The sequence below is a fragment of the Diabrotica undecimpunctata genome, chromosome 6 (assembly GCF_040954645.1).
Source record: "Diabrotica undecimpunctata isolate CICGRU chromosome 6, icDiaUnde3, whole genome shotgun sequence".
NCBI lineage: Eukaryota > Metazoa > Arthropoda > Insecta > Coleoptera > Chrysomelidae > Diabrotica > Diabrotica undecimpunctata.
In genome coordinates, this window is record NC_092808.1 from 108,299,027 (window position 1) to 108,314,616 (window position 15,590).

The 15,590-nt window shown below is 31.9% G+C and overlaps 1 protein-coding gene across 1 annotated transcript in view; it reads left to right on the forward strand.

Annotated features, from left to right (window-relative positions):
* Positions 1-204: 204 nt before the first annotated feature.
* LOC140443711 (proton channel OtopLc-like) overlaps positions 205-15,590 on the forward strand; it is a 108,029-nt gene continuing 92,643 nt past the window's right edge. Inside the window, exon 1 of the mRNA XM_072535097.1 lies at positions 205-279. Coding sequence (XP_072391198.1) covers positions 269-279 — 11 coding nt within the window. The 5' untranslated portion in view covers positions 205-268. The remainder of the gene's footprint in view (positions 280-15,590) is intronic.

The window sequence follows — 15,590 nt, forward strand, 5'->3', positions numbered from 1 at the left end:
AATACCCTTTAAATTAGACCCAATTTATCCTGTTATAAAGCTGATGATGAGATGGCAATGCAGTCGAAACGCTTCCTTAATTTTCCTTAAAATATAAAATTGATTTGTGGTTTCATTTGGAGATTAGTAATCGTTATTAAATTTTTTAGTTTTTTAAATATCTACGTAAAGCTAGTGTTTGCTTAAATATTTATCGATAAAGTACGATTTTATCAATGGCATCAAACATTTATTACTATCTTTAGCCCAGTAATAAGGATATAGCGGCATGGATAACAGGTAACCAAGCCATCAGCAAATTTTTAAATATTAGTGGGTTCCATGAGATGATTTGTTTCGTGTAGTGTTTCTTTAGTTCTAGGTAAAAATAAAACAAGTGCAATTCAATAGTAAGCATATTCTATGTGTTAATTGCATAATACGTAGTGATAAGTAGGTATACCGATTTTCACGTTCTATAATTTAAGTAAGTAATCATCTTACATCCAAAACATTGGAATAGTTACGTATGCTACTGTCTGTACAGGGTGAGTTATGAGGAACTGTACATAGTCCTACCTAATATGAAGACCCCAATGTGGAACAACAAATGACCACTAAAAAGTGTCTATTCCCATTATTTAATAATATACAAGGTGAGTTGTGAATTTTGACTGAAATTTCTGTTCGTCATAACTTTTGAACGTTAGATGTTTCTCGTATCTGGCTCAATGTGTCTCAATGTTACACTACAACTACCTGCACCTACCTAATATTTATTTAAACTAGAAAAAAATCGTGTCCAGTTTTAAAAAATTAGTTGGTTTTTTTATAGCACAAATTTCACTCTATATACGGTTTTTGAAAACTTTATTTAAATTTTTTTTTTAATTAGACAAATAGAAACATAAAATACCCTAATTATTTTTTTCCCTAATAATTACTTAATTTTTAATTAAAAAACAAATTTGACTATGAATTAAAAGTTTTACAAAGTTTTCAATAAAATCCTTTATAAAAAGGTATACAAAAAACCCAGTTGGGCTATGTTAAATTGACAAAACGTTTTCGGAATAAGTATTCCATCATCAGTGTCAGGTTTTACAAAGTGAACCATCGATGTAAAAAAATATAACTTTTCTTACAAAAATAATATTTTTTTAAACAAACTTACATGTATTTCAACATTTAACAAACAAACCGGATCGGATTCAAACTGGAAAAAATCAGGAAGACTAGGGAGACTTGAGACAAAAAATGAATTTTATTTTTTATAAATTATACAATTTGCAATTTAAAGATAATGTGTAGTGCTAGTTAATTGTGTGTCATTTAACGAATCTTGCCATATTTTTTCATGCTTCCAAAATGTTATTCAAAATGTTCAAGATGTATTTAAATGAAATGGTATAAAGTGTCTCACTGCTCTTTAGGTAAGGGAGCGTTGAGACAGGTCATAGGGAGCATTGAGGCATTGTAAGCTTTTGGGAAATATTGATTAATTATTAAAAAAATAAGAAAGATAACAACGCAAAATGTTTATTAATTATTAATCAAGAACGGAAAATGTATATTAATTATTAAAAAAATGCAAAAATCAACGAACATTTTGATAATAACGGAAGACCAAACCAAATGTCAGTGTAGATTTAACTCTTTCTATTCCACCTACATTGTTTGGATACGGTAATTTCAAAATAATATCTTGTTCTCGAACTGAAGAAATATCTTCCATTGATAAATAAATAAATTTCCAGGTGTCTTCGTGACGACGTAAAAATTTAATTTCATATTCATCATCTGCCTTTGTTATTATCAGGCCCACATAATGCACAGTTGAAGTCTTTGTGTCAAATTTAACTAAAACGAAGTCTCCCACTTGGAGTGTCTTGACATCCTCAAGAGCTTTAATTTGAAGCATTTCTCTTTCGTAGCTTTCATCTGAAATATCTTCACTGCTTCCTCCTGACTCGTTTCGTTCCTCTACATCACTCGAAGAAGATCCTGGTGGACTTTCAAGTTTCTGTGACGATTTTTGTTTGTTTGAAAAAAGACTTTCATGCTTCAATGGAACAAACTTTTTTATCTTACGTGGATTTGCTTCAGCCTCTACAGCGTCTTTTTCTGGTGTGTCGGTAAGAATCCTTGAAGATCCTCGTTTTCGCTTTGTAATCCGCTTTCGTGGACCTGCCTTCGGAAGCGGTCGTAAAATTTGTGGGCTAAAAAATTTTGTTTAGCGTTGACATTGTTCTCTTCTACGTGGGCTTTTGACGTTGTCGCTTTACACTCTAGAATGTTCGCAGGGTTCAAGTTTCCTCTTGCACGCAGGTTTTCGGTATAGATGATGCATCTTCTAGAATAATTATACTTGATATTTCCATTGGTCGATCGGTCATTGCGCTAGACATAAAACCAATTTCAGTAAACACATCACGATAGAAGGGGTAAATGACGGCCACTGAAAAACCGGATACAATATTATTGTGTGTGAAAGCTAATTCAAACGCTTGACTTGCTAAAGCAGCAATGTTGTAAATGGTCAAAGTTTGACCTGGATTTGAAACCATCCATGATGCACACTGCGAATTATAATGATTTTTATAGGAAAAGTAAACGGATACGTCCAAAGGCTGCATTTTATGGCTGCAGTGTAGTGGAAACGTAAGCATCACAATTCCATTTTCTTTTGCTTTCCTTAGGGACTCAACGGAAATATGGTTCTCGTGGTTATCCATTAGCAGCAATACTTGGTGTTTCATTAAACAACCAGTATGTTTTATGAAGTGGTCCAGGAAAACAACAAAGTTTTTGGAAGACATCCATCCACTGGGATAAGCAACACCAGCACTTTCTGCAAAACAACCACTTAACATAAAGACCTTAAAATTTACTCTTGGAAAGACGAAAAATGGTGGAATGAATCTCCCTCCAGCACTAATACCACAACAGGCAGTTACTAATATCACTCGTTCAGCAGACGTGACGTTTCCAACTTTTTTAATACCCTTTGACATGGAATTTTGGATTTCTTTTTTCGACCGATTGAATTATGGAAACCCAATCATCGGGATCAAAAATTCGATCATGGTGTTTTCTCTTCTTTTCAATCAACCCAAAATCTTGATCATATGTATTAAAGATATGTCCAGATACAAAAAATCTTTGTTCTATAACTTTAACTGACGATTTACACTTTTGAAAGTAATTGCTTAACATTAAAGCCACCTATATATTCTGATTCTGGTTACCACAAACATCGCTATACAAAATTAGGAATTTAGTTGTGTCAGGTAAGTGCACCTCAACATGGTTAATTAAACATTAAGCTATCTTTTGAACTCCTCGGGATGCGACATTTTCAGGCCAGACATATATGTGTCATATTTATGTGACTTCATCATGGATGCCCAAATTATATGTCTAGAGTTGTCTCTTATAATAAACTACACTTGTACTTAACTCAGGAGTAGGAAGCGTTTTCTGAAGATCAAAGACTAAAACTGACATTTTTTGTTGTGATTCTTTTGCTTTAATTATATTTTACTTTTTGTTTTCTTTAACTGCTTTTGATTTTCTTTGGTGTAACTCACACTCAACTTTTGCATCCTGTGTACGCTGTTTTGAAGTATCAGATGATTTTATTTCAGTATTAAGACTGTCACACTTTTGACAAGTAACTTAATGTGGTGCATGAAAATGCAAATTAAACTTATTGATGAAAATTTTGTGAAACATAAACAGCGAGAGGGGTTTTCTTAAGTCTTCTGTGCATTTTTTCATACTCTCGATACATGATCGACATGTTTAAAGTTGGTGAAAGATATTTCCTTTTTATGTTATTTCGTCGGGAGTAATGGGATTCGTATGCTGGGAACAGTTCAATTAAGCCCCATAATTACTGCTCGTCTTCAATATTTGTTTTATTATAGGGTGGATGTTTGCCCCTTGCATCTTGAAGAAGTGTCCCATATTCTTGTTTTCGTGCTAAAGCTAATGAAATTTTTCCATCTATAATGGAAACTGTGTCTATAAAAAGTTCTTACATATCACTTGGTCACAACCATTTTCATCTGGTAAAGTATATACACTAGTTTTAGACCTACGTGAATTTTGATTTTGGGTATAAGTTCTCTTTTTATCTTCTACTTTTATTTGACCTTGAATAAAAGCATTTTTCATTGACCAGTTAAGCGAATAGTAATTTTTGAAGATGCTGTGCTTTTGTTCATTACAAATTTTCATATCTTTAGCATCTTCTTTAGCATTTTTACGCTTTTCTTCTTCCGTGACATTCCTTTCTCCCTGACTTTTTTTCTGTTATACCTTGCATGATTCTTAAGATTTCTTACTCTTTTTCTAAAATGGGTTTTGCCTTTTGGTTCATCATTGTCTTAATTCTTAGTGTTTGACAACCCCTTTATTGAGTTTTTTCAATCGAATCATCATTATTCTCGTCTAGAACAATAAAAAATATATTACAAATAAGTTTGCGACAAAACAGCCTAAGCCACATTTGTTTTTAAATAGGTATTTAAGGATTATCTGTCTTGTTTTATATTTAAATATTAATAATATTGTTACTGTCTTACCTGAAGACTCGATATTTGAAGAACTGGGATTATAATCGCTATCTATATCGCTGAAATCGGATCCGAACGGCTCCGATGCATCACTGCTCATGTCTACTTTCACAGTTTATAGATACACCATACCAACAAAAATTAAGTTTAGGCTGATTCTGCACACGATTTTTACATAAATTATAAGCACTTATTATGCCTAATCCAGTAAAAGAAATTTTTGGGGTTAGGCACCTTTGCCTCTGAGCCACTCAATTATCTGTGGTTAAGTTTCTTTTAAAATTTTTGAAGGCCTCGACCAATCTGAGTACAATATCTAATGCAGTGTTTGGTAGATTATATCTTTCTTCGGGATTTCTTTTTATCCTATATTTGTTGGGCTTGTTAGTCCAATATTATACAAAACTACAACGACCACGGTATGGAACTAACATTTTATCAATTGTAATACGTTCACCTGAGCAGACATTTTTCCGACAGCTGTCTGTGAATTTGTCTGTAATTTCTCGCACCGCCTCGCCGCTAATTTATCGTTCTGCTTTTGTACTTCAGGACTCGTTTTGTCGTCGAACCTAAGTGCTCCAAGGAGAAACAGAAAACGTGTATATCTCATACATGCCGGCAAGGTTGGGATTCTTGCGCCATCAGTTGCACATATCTCTCTAAAATCAGTATGGATTACTGATTTTAGAGAGTTAAAACTTTTTTACACCAGCAAGGAAGAGAATTCCAAGAAGTGCAATAATTTCCTCTAACGTTGGTAATTTTGCATCTCTGTCCCTTGTGTATCTTTCTTGAATTGTTGTAATAAAAAAATGTGTATACGATGTTACACTTTCTATCATTTCTTTAGTAAAAAACTTAAAATTCACTAAAAAGCTCGTTTTTAACACTTTCTGCATCGACTAGATGTCGCGGAAGAATTTTACAATATTTTTTGAGGGAGTTTTGGCAAATTTACTTACAATAGAATGTTTATTCTACACCATTTTCCCTCGTGAAGGTAGGTACTTTTTTTTCCTCTGCGTTCATTTAATAATCACATACTCTTTGAAATACTTCTTTATGACTGAGGCAAATATGCAAATAAAAAAGTATGAAGTATAAAGTATTTTATGCAAAAATATGCAGTATTTTATGCAAAATATGCATATTTTTTACAATATTTTTTTATTTACAAAAATACTTACAATATTATAAATACATAACATATACAATTATTTTAATATATAAATATTATTATGAATTGTGGAAACAATAGATTATCAAATGATGTTCAAAATTTTCTAATAAAAACTTCTGTCGACATCAACAACTGATGTAACTTGGGCATTTTTCAAATTTACTATAATAGATGGTTCTAAATTAAGTGGTTCGGAAAATGTCCCAGCTAGTACTTGAACCACTTCAGAAAGAACCTGATGATGATGATGATAGTGTTTTTGGCATGGAAACTAGTCCTTTTGCCACAGATTTTTAAATGACTTATGTTATGTTTATCAATTAAAAACTTGATTGTACTAAATTTATATTATATATCCGGATGCATATAAGTGATTACATATAAGTTCGTATATAGATTTCTGATTCAATGACAGTAGGTGGGTTATGTTTACTGGAAGTTGCACATTACTTTTAACTAGGTTTTCATAAAACGTAGATGAGAGTGCTTTATTTTTAATACATCCAAACAGGATGTGATTAACATCACACTGGGAAATATTATCGCATAAACACTTTCCTGATTCTATAATGTTTAATCTAGCCAGGTGAGCAGGAACAGCACCGTGACTAGTTTTTAATCTTGTGATAGTTGCTGCTGATCGTTTAGATATATTATAATGGAATATGTGTGGTAATTCTGTTAGGGATGGTAACGTAGGATGGATCTTGTAATAATGATTATTTGAAGTATTCGCCAATATTTTCCATCTGTCTTGCCAGTTAAAATTTATTTTTTTAGTATAAAAATTGATTAGGTCTGATACTGTGTAAATATGTTCTTGTATACCTGAATGAGTAGAATCCTTAGCGAGCTCGTCTACTATTTCATTACCTTTTATCCCGGAGTGACTTTTTGCCCAAATAAATGTTATATCTTTGTTTCTCATTTTTTGTTTAATGTCACATATTAGCTCACATGTTTTATGGTTTAACTCAGTATTATTAAGTCCACTAAGAATTGACTTAGAGTCTGAGATGATCACAGCATCTTGCAAATTTGCGTGCTCTAGCCAATCCAGAGCTTTCCTAATAGCTACCGCTTCTGCTGTGTAAATAGAGCAATGTGGAGGAAGTTTTATTTTAAGTGATTTGTTTTTGGAAGGAATATACACTGCAGACCCTACTTTCCCATCGTTCAGTTTCGAGCCATCTGTGTAAATTATAGTTTTATTAGTATATTCACTCAATATGGAGTTCAACAGCTTGTTATTTATTTGATGTGAATCTGAATATTTCGGAAATATAATATTTAATTTTTTGAAGATTGTATTAAATTCTAATTTATAAGATGGTTTAATATAATTTGTTGAAAGTGTAACCGGTAAATCATTGGTTTCCAGAAAGGCATCTGCTAATGGTGGTGAATTTTTTATTCTCCAATAATTGTTTACTAGATTTTGAATGGATAATTCATACAGCATACTTAGTAGGCCACTTGTTCTAGCCCTTAATTTTAATACATATTTTGTTGCTAATAAATTTCTACGATATTCTAGTGGCATTTCATTACTTTCAGCAAGTAACAGGGGACATGGTGTTGATTTCATAGCACCCAAAGTTAATCTCAAACTTTTAAACTGAATACGATCTATTTTTAGTAAATGTGTTTTGCTTGCTGATCCGTATAACACACATCCGTAATCCAAAATTGATCGCACGTAGGTCCTGTAAAACATCAATGCAACTTTGGGATCAGCACCCCATTTCCTGCAAGTGACACATTTAAGGAGATTGATGCCTTTCTCACATCTTTTTTTTACGCATTGGACATGTTTAGACCATAATAATTTGGGGTCTAGGATTATACCAAGATATTTATACTCAGTGACAACGGGTATATCATATCCTGACAGGTGTAGACTATCAGGCGTACGTAACCTATGTCTTGTAAATATCATAATGGCAGATTTTTCTGGGGATATAGTAAGTTCGTGGTCTTTAGTCCAATTATCTACTAGTTTCATGATGTGTTCCAGGACCTCCACACAATCGTCATATGAATCACGGACGGAGTAAATACATATATCATCGGCGTACTGTATACATTTTATGGAATCAACAAAAATGTCGTGTATACTTGCCGAAAATATGTTGAAGAGAATTGGGCTTAATACAGACCCCTGTGGTAATCCTGTATGAGTTATTCGTGGACCATATAACTGATTACTATGGTCTCTGATATATAAAGATCGGTTGCTAAAAAGATTAACTATATTAGCGGATAAATTTGTGGACAACCCCAGTTTGCATAACTTTGAATGCATTACTGTTAAATTAACACAGTCGTAAGCGCCTTTAAGGTCTAGAAAGAAACATGCTAAATATTTATTTTTTGAAAAATTTAGTTGGATATCTGTTGTTAAGTGACTTATTGCATCTAGTGTTCCCAGACCAGATCGAAATCCGTATTGAGTGCTTGGCAAAAGATTATAGTGTTCGACTGTCCAGTTAAGACGATTTTTGATAATTCTTTCGAAAGTTTTTGTTATACAAGACAATAAAGAAATGGGTCGATAAGACGATGAGAGAGTTTTGTCTTTGTTGGGTTTGATAAAAAGACATATAATTGTTTCTTTCATTTTGTCAATGTAATTTCCTTTCAAAAGCCAATCATTAAATATTTTTAATAAGTGATTTTTTGCCTTATCGGGAAGGTGGTTAATTATGGAATAAGTAATATAATCTTTCCCGGGCGCAGTAGATTTTGATATTTTAATAGCTGCTTCCAGTTCTTGGATGTTTATTGGATTTTCTAGTAATTTAAATTTACTGGAATTGCATATTGATACGTGTTTTAATTGGTCTTGCACGTATGGTGGAGCGAACTTGTCAAGTAACTCTTCTATTAGCTCTGTTGAAATTGGTTGTGTCTTTGAATGATAATTTTTGTTAGCCATTTTATTAACAAATTTCCATATTTTGTTGAGCGGTGTATTTTTATTGATAGTATTTACAAAGTTGATCCAAGATGTTTTTTGTTTTTTCATAAAAGCAACTTTGCATTTGGCTTGGATGTGTTTAAATTTTAAATAATTTTCAAGATTTGAGACAATATTATACTCTCGAAAAGCTTTTTTTCGACACGATATTAAATTTTTACATTCGTCGTCCCACCATACGGGAAGACCGGATTTTGGTTGAAATGATTTTTGAGTAATCATAGCAGAGTCTGCAGCTTCGCTAATTGTTTTTATTAAGTTATTAAACATTTCCAAAGATGTAACATCTATAGAATGAGTGTCTAGAAGGCATTTTTCTAAGTAATTTTCAAATATAGACCAGTTCGCTGAAGACTCTTTCCATTTTGTGGAGGTATGGATTGTTCTTGGGGAATATTTCAAATCTAGGGTGATTTGGATAGGGATGTGGATTGTACCTAGTGAGTCATTTAGAGGATTCCAGGTAGTAAAGCCTGTTAAATGAGGAGATACTAATGTTAAGTCAATCATTGAAGGACGTTCGTTTGGTCTGGATATTTTGGTTGGTCTTCCGTCATTGAGTAAAATTAGATTAGTATTGTCTATAGCGTCAGCTAAAATATTACCTTGTGCACTATCCTGTATGGAACCCCACCTACAGTGATGACTATTAAAGTCGCCCCCAATTAAAACTCTGCCTTTTATTTGTCCAAATAAATTTTCCCAATCTTTGGATGAGACATATATTTTAGGAGGTTTGTAAACACATACTATTGATAATTTAACTTGTTCTAGAAAGACACCGCAAACCTCTATATTTGGATTATAATTTGTTTTGAATTTTATATCTGAAAAGGAAATGTTGTTTGCAACTAAAACAGCAACGCCTCCATAGCCATCACGTCGATCAACTCTAACATTATTAAAACCTTTAATATATAAATTTTTATTTTGTGACAACCAAGTTTCGTTCAGAAGAATGACATCAATTGTATGACTTTCTAGAAAATTAAGCAAATTAGTCTTTTGTTTTATAATAGATTGGCAGTTCCACTGAAGAATATTAAATGTTCTATGATTCCCCATCACTATCGTTGTCTGATAAACAAGAAAGTATATTTCTGATTTCATTTTGAGTGACTTTTTGGAATTCAACTGAGACTAGTTTGGGGTCAATTTGTTTAATTATTCTTTCTAAAGCAAATGGAATTTCTTGTAGAATTTGTAATTGTATTTTTTCTTTATATGCTATAAACTCATTACGATATGGATTAGGAATTATAGGATGTGACACTGATTTTGTTTTAGAAGTTGAAGGAAATTGTAAGGCAGTTTTACATTGAGTCGGGGATATGGCTTTTCGTTTAAGAGGATTAGAAGTTTGTTTAGGTTTAGGAACGAATGAATTGTTTACTGTACGGTCATTTTCCGCAGTCGGGAGTTGGGGAAAGTTATTTAAGTTGCTAAGCAATTTAAATTTATTATGTGTCGTGATTTTGGCATAGGATGGATTTTTTGCTAAAAACTCAGCTTCTTTAAATGTAGTATTCTCAATCGCCATTATTTTTTTAATATTATATTGATGTTGATAAGCTGGGCATTGTTTCGTTAGAGTCGTATGATCGTTTGTTTTACAGTGAAGACAATATTGTGAGTTACTACAACGGGAGTTGTCTTCGTGTTCTTTGCCACAATTTTTACATAAGCTGAAAGTGGACTTACACTGTCTGAGAGTATGACCAAATTTAAAACAATTTAAACACTGTACCACAGGGTATATGTATTGTTCAACTTGAAACCTTACCAAATCTAACGTAATATATTGAGGAATAATATTTCCTTCAAATGTTAAAATTACCATTTGCCTAGGAACAAAAATAGTTTCATTATCTGAATCAATAAGTTTTCTTTTCATACGTCTTACCTCGGTTATTTTTTGGTCGGAAATAATATTATTCATCATATAATTTTCGTCCAAAAAAGTATCAACTTGTCTAATTATTCCTTTTTTGTGATTAAAAAAATTCGGAATGTAAGCAATAAATTTGTTAGAAATAATTATGTCGTGATTGACTAAACTATTTGCACAAGTGTAAGAATTAAAAATTACTTTCACTTTATTTCTACCGACGAGTTTAATATCGACAACATCTTTCTTAAAAAAGTTATTAATGAATAAATAATGACCTACTCGGACTGGTGATAAACGTTTAATATTTGGGTCGATGGACTCGACAAAAACAAAAAACGGGCCTTTATCAGAGGATTTATACCTATTATTTAAATCAAAACGGGCACTTACTGCCTCCATATTTTCACCTTTATCAGGGGGTGGCTTTTCGCCACCCGAAGAATCATCCATTTTTAAATATAAAGAACAATCCTACCTTGTTTTATTATTCCTTACTATTTAAAAAACTAAACTTTAACTGCTTAGAAATTGAAAACTAATTAGCACTTAATTGATGTGGACACTATCGATGCCAGCACACAACTGCAGAAAGAACCTGGTAACCACTATTTTTTTCTATGGTTACTTTAAAACTTTTGAAACATTTCCTTTTCAATAGTATCTTTAACGTTTTGACACAATGACTCAAATTCTTTTATTAAAACTGTACTCTCTAACAATGATAATTTGGAGGATTCTAATTGAGTTCTAGCTTTCTGGACAAAACTATAATTTGATTTTAGGAATGACAGTTGCTGTTGGAGGATGTTATTTTGGTAGGCTTGCTTAGCTTCCAATAAAGATTGGCAAATATTATCCGTTAAAAGGTTAATTATTTTCTTTAAATCAACAAAATGATTAGCATAGAAATTAGCTGCTTCCAACCATGTTCCCCAACGTGTTAAAATGGGTTGCGGTGGCAGTGGAACAGCAGGAAGCATATTTCTGTAATATTGTATTCTTACAGGTGATTTCAAAAATACCTTTTTGACGCTCGCTATTAAACTGTTGACGCTTGCTATTAAACTGTTAACTAGTGGAAATGTTTTTCTTACTTCCTCCGCAACTATGTTTATTCCTTGCACTAAACAAGTGACATGTAATAAGTTTGGATAAAATATTTTTAAATTTTGTCCTGCTTTCACCATATATGGTGCGGCATCAGATAAAATAAGCAATAATTTATCATTAGGCACAGCAGCACGAAGAAAAAAGTTGATAATGCTTCTTGTAGAAACCGTGATATTGTTAGAGCGTTGGTTTTTTCCACTTGCTTACAGGAAATTAAATACGATTTTGGAAAGGTTTCATCGCTAAGTACACCAATCAATAAGTGCACAATGTATATTCCTGACAAGTCAGTAGACTCTTCCATGTAAAAGTAATTATTACCTATCTCGGCTATTATGTTGTGGATACCTGATTAGTATAACAAATTGACATTATTTCTCTTTAGAGTTCGTTCACTGGGAATGTTTTGTCTGCAATATTTTTTTAAAAAAGAACTAAAGTTTTCATTAGATAATTTGAAAGCGGTATATTAAAGTACATAAGTCCAATATATGATATGTTTTTGTTTTTATCAAAATTAAAGCAAACTATGCTGTTGTTAGAAAAAAAAATGTTAGCAACCTTTCAGTAGACTATTGAATGATTTGCATTTTAAATAGGTATCCTATTTTTTATCGCAAGAATTTTAAAAAATGCTTGAAAAAGAAAAAATACATCGATTTATTGCGAGCTAGCCTTGTGCCGGTACTTTTCTTAAACATAATCTCCAATTTTAAAATCTTTGTTTGTACTACTGTGTAAATTTTTTAAATAAAATAAAAAATAATACGTATGTACTTACGGTTTTGCCACAACATGAGCAATAAACTTTATCCATATCCATAGAAAGGTGTAAGGTTTTATCCAAGTTGAAACATTGCTTATTTTCGGCATTTTCAAAGCATAATAATTATTCACAATTAGGAATACACGTTGTTTACGCCTCCAATTTTACAACAAAAGTGAAACCAAGTAAAACTGACTGTCAAAATAAAATTTTTTACCTAGAGACATAAACTGGCAAACACAAACCCTTAATTCCAGGACAAAACGTGACAAAACTATAAGCCGCTGGCGCTGTCTTTTATTAGTTACTATACCAAGAATTTGAATACCAAGTGATTATAAAACAAAATTAAATATTGGCATTTTCATGCTATCTGAAGTTTGAATATAAAAATATATATATTTAACACCAAATTCTCAAATTATATGCATTTTATGATCACTTTTATGAAAATATGCAAAATTGACATTTTTGCATTTTTTATGCATTATATGCAAAATATGCAATTTGCATATTTGCCCAAGTCTATTTATCACCTTCCTGCCCTAAAGTAGAATCATGTTCACTGTAATCAATACATTCATCGGATGCATCGAGATCACTACCACCCATGTCTTCATCATCAGATTCTTTAATTATTTTTCTGGCTATCTCCTCTAACTCATCGCTGGTAAGTTTTTTTCTATAATTATATGGTACGTTAGACCTAAAATAAATAATTACAACATAATAAGCTATACTTTTACTTAATTATTTGCTCCGATAACCAAAAAATTATTGTTACTTACATAGTCGCTTGGAGTACTTTATGCACCACTTAGTAACACGCATCAACAATGACGTCAATCTAGTAATAAATTTGTAGTGAGGAAGATTTACACTGTGTGGTAGAAGGATACAGGATCGGTCTTGCCTATTTAACATCTGGATATAAAGTTTTGACGTTTTAAATAAGAATGGCGTACTTTTTACGCCTTAGCGACCACTTAAGGGTTAAAAAAATCAAATTTGACTATAAATTAAAAGTTTGGTAAGCTGAACCACAGATTGAATGCAAGTTATTATAAATGTTAATTTTATTTTTCAATACCTTAAAAATAAACTGAATACTACGGTGGACTTTTCTTTTGAGAAAAAGTAAAATAGAATTCTGAGACTCTAACGATGCATTACTAAACAAATTTATAGGAAATTATATAGGACGATGTTTTATTATTATTCAAAAAAACTTGTACCTTCTGAAATTCTGAAAATTGACAAAAAGGTGGTAATATTTAAAATGTAAAGCAAGAGCTGAGATTCTTTGACTTTCAAAAAATTTTAATTTTTAAAAGAAAAGCAACATTTTTTAAATCTATGGTTTAGCTTAACAAACTTTGAATTCATAGTACAATTTGAGTTTTTAATTAAAAATTAAGTAATCGTGTGGCAAAAAAATTAGTATACCATTTTAATTGCATATTTGTCTTATTTATAAAATTCTTACTAGAATTTATAAAAATCTTAAACAGGGTGACATTTTTTCTTTGACCAAATTAACAAATTTTTTAAAACCGGACCTGATTTTTTCCAGCTTGAATCAAGTTCGGTTTGTTTGTGAAATGATGAAATTAACTTACCGAATTAATTTTTTAAAGCTGGACCTGAATTTTAAGTTTGAATACCTACGTCAGTTTAGTAGGTGGTAGTAGACCAAAATATAAGACACATTGAACTTATCGTTCAAAAGTGATGACAAATAGAGATTTAAGTCAAAATTCACAACTCATCCTGTATATTATTAAACAATCGGAGCAGACACGTTTTAACGGTTATTTGTTATTCCCCATAGGGGCCTCCATACGAGATAGGATTAACTACAGGCTACTTTTTCAGGGATTCCGATGTCTCAGTCTTCCGAGCCTCCAGACACTACTACACTAATCAATATTCCTTCAATATTACTAGAATTAAGTTCCTCAAGTTTATTTTGTCAGAAAAAGGTAACAATATTTTTATGAGATTTATCTAGTAATTCCGTACTCGAAGTTTCAATTTTAGAATAATAGATCTATTTGGTTCTATACAATTTGATAAACTTATCAAGTTCTCGGATATCTTTTCTATATTATCGTCTCCTTCGTTTTCTTCTGTCTCCGTTTCGTTTCTATTCGATGCATGTAACGATATTTTTAATTGAAAGTTTGCAAAATCCCTAAGATGGTAAATCTTTATTCTTGAAAGGACATCTGCATTTATATTTATTTCTCCTGAGGGATGTTCTATTTTATAATTATTATATTCTTCGAATTTTAGACGCAAACGTGCTAAGTGGCTTCTGGGATCTTTTATCGAGAAAATCCATGTAAGTGGTCGATGATCGTAATTAGAGTGAATTTACGGCCAAAAAGATATGGTCTAAAGTGTTTAACTGTCCATACAATACCTAATAATTCTCTCTCTATAGTAGAGTATGTTGTTTCGGCACTGCACAGCGTTTTGTATATGCGATTGGTAAATCTTTTCCTATAAGGCCTTGCGATAGAACGGCTTCAGTTGTAAATGCACCACCGTCAGTAGCTAGTAAAAATGGTTCCTCAAAATTTGGATATACTGATAAGAATTGGGTCTGATATAAAAATATTTTTAAGGTCATTAAAGGCTTCTTTGCGTTCAGAATTAAAAATAAAAGGTACGTCTTTTTGAAGCAGTTTGGTAAGAGGATTCGACATTTTGTCAAAATTTGGAATGAATCTTCGGTAGTAACCGTCTAAGCCTAAGAATAATTTTATTTCTTTATTGTTTTTTGGTTCCAGAAAGTTTTCACTCCATGTTGTATTACAAGGTAGTCTAAATATGCTACTTCGTTCCTCATAAAATTCACATTTATCTGGCTGTATTTTTAAATTTGCCTTTCTTAACCTTTTAAATACTACTGTCAGTCGTGACATTTGGTTGTGAATAGTGGGTGAATAAATTATTATGTTAACCATGTATACTAAGCATCTTTCGTTTTGGATTCCTAAGAGGATGTTGTTCTTTACTCGTTGGAAAGTAGATGGAGCATTCATTAGTCCGAATGGCATGCTAACAAATTGTTTATGTCCATTTTCAACAAAAAA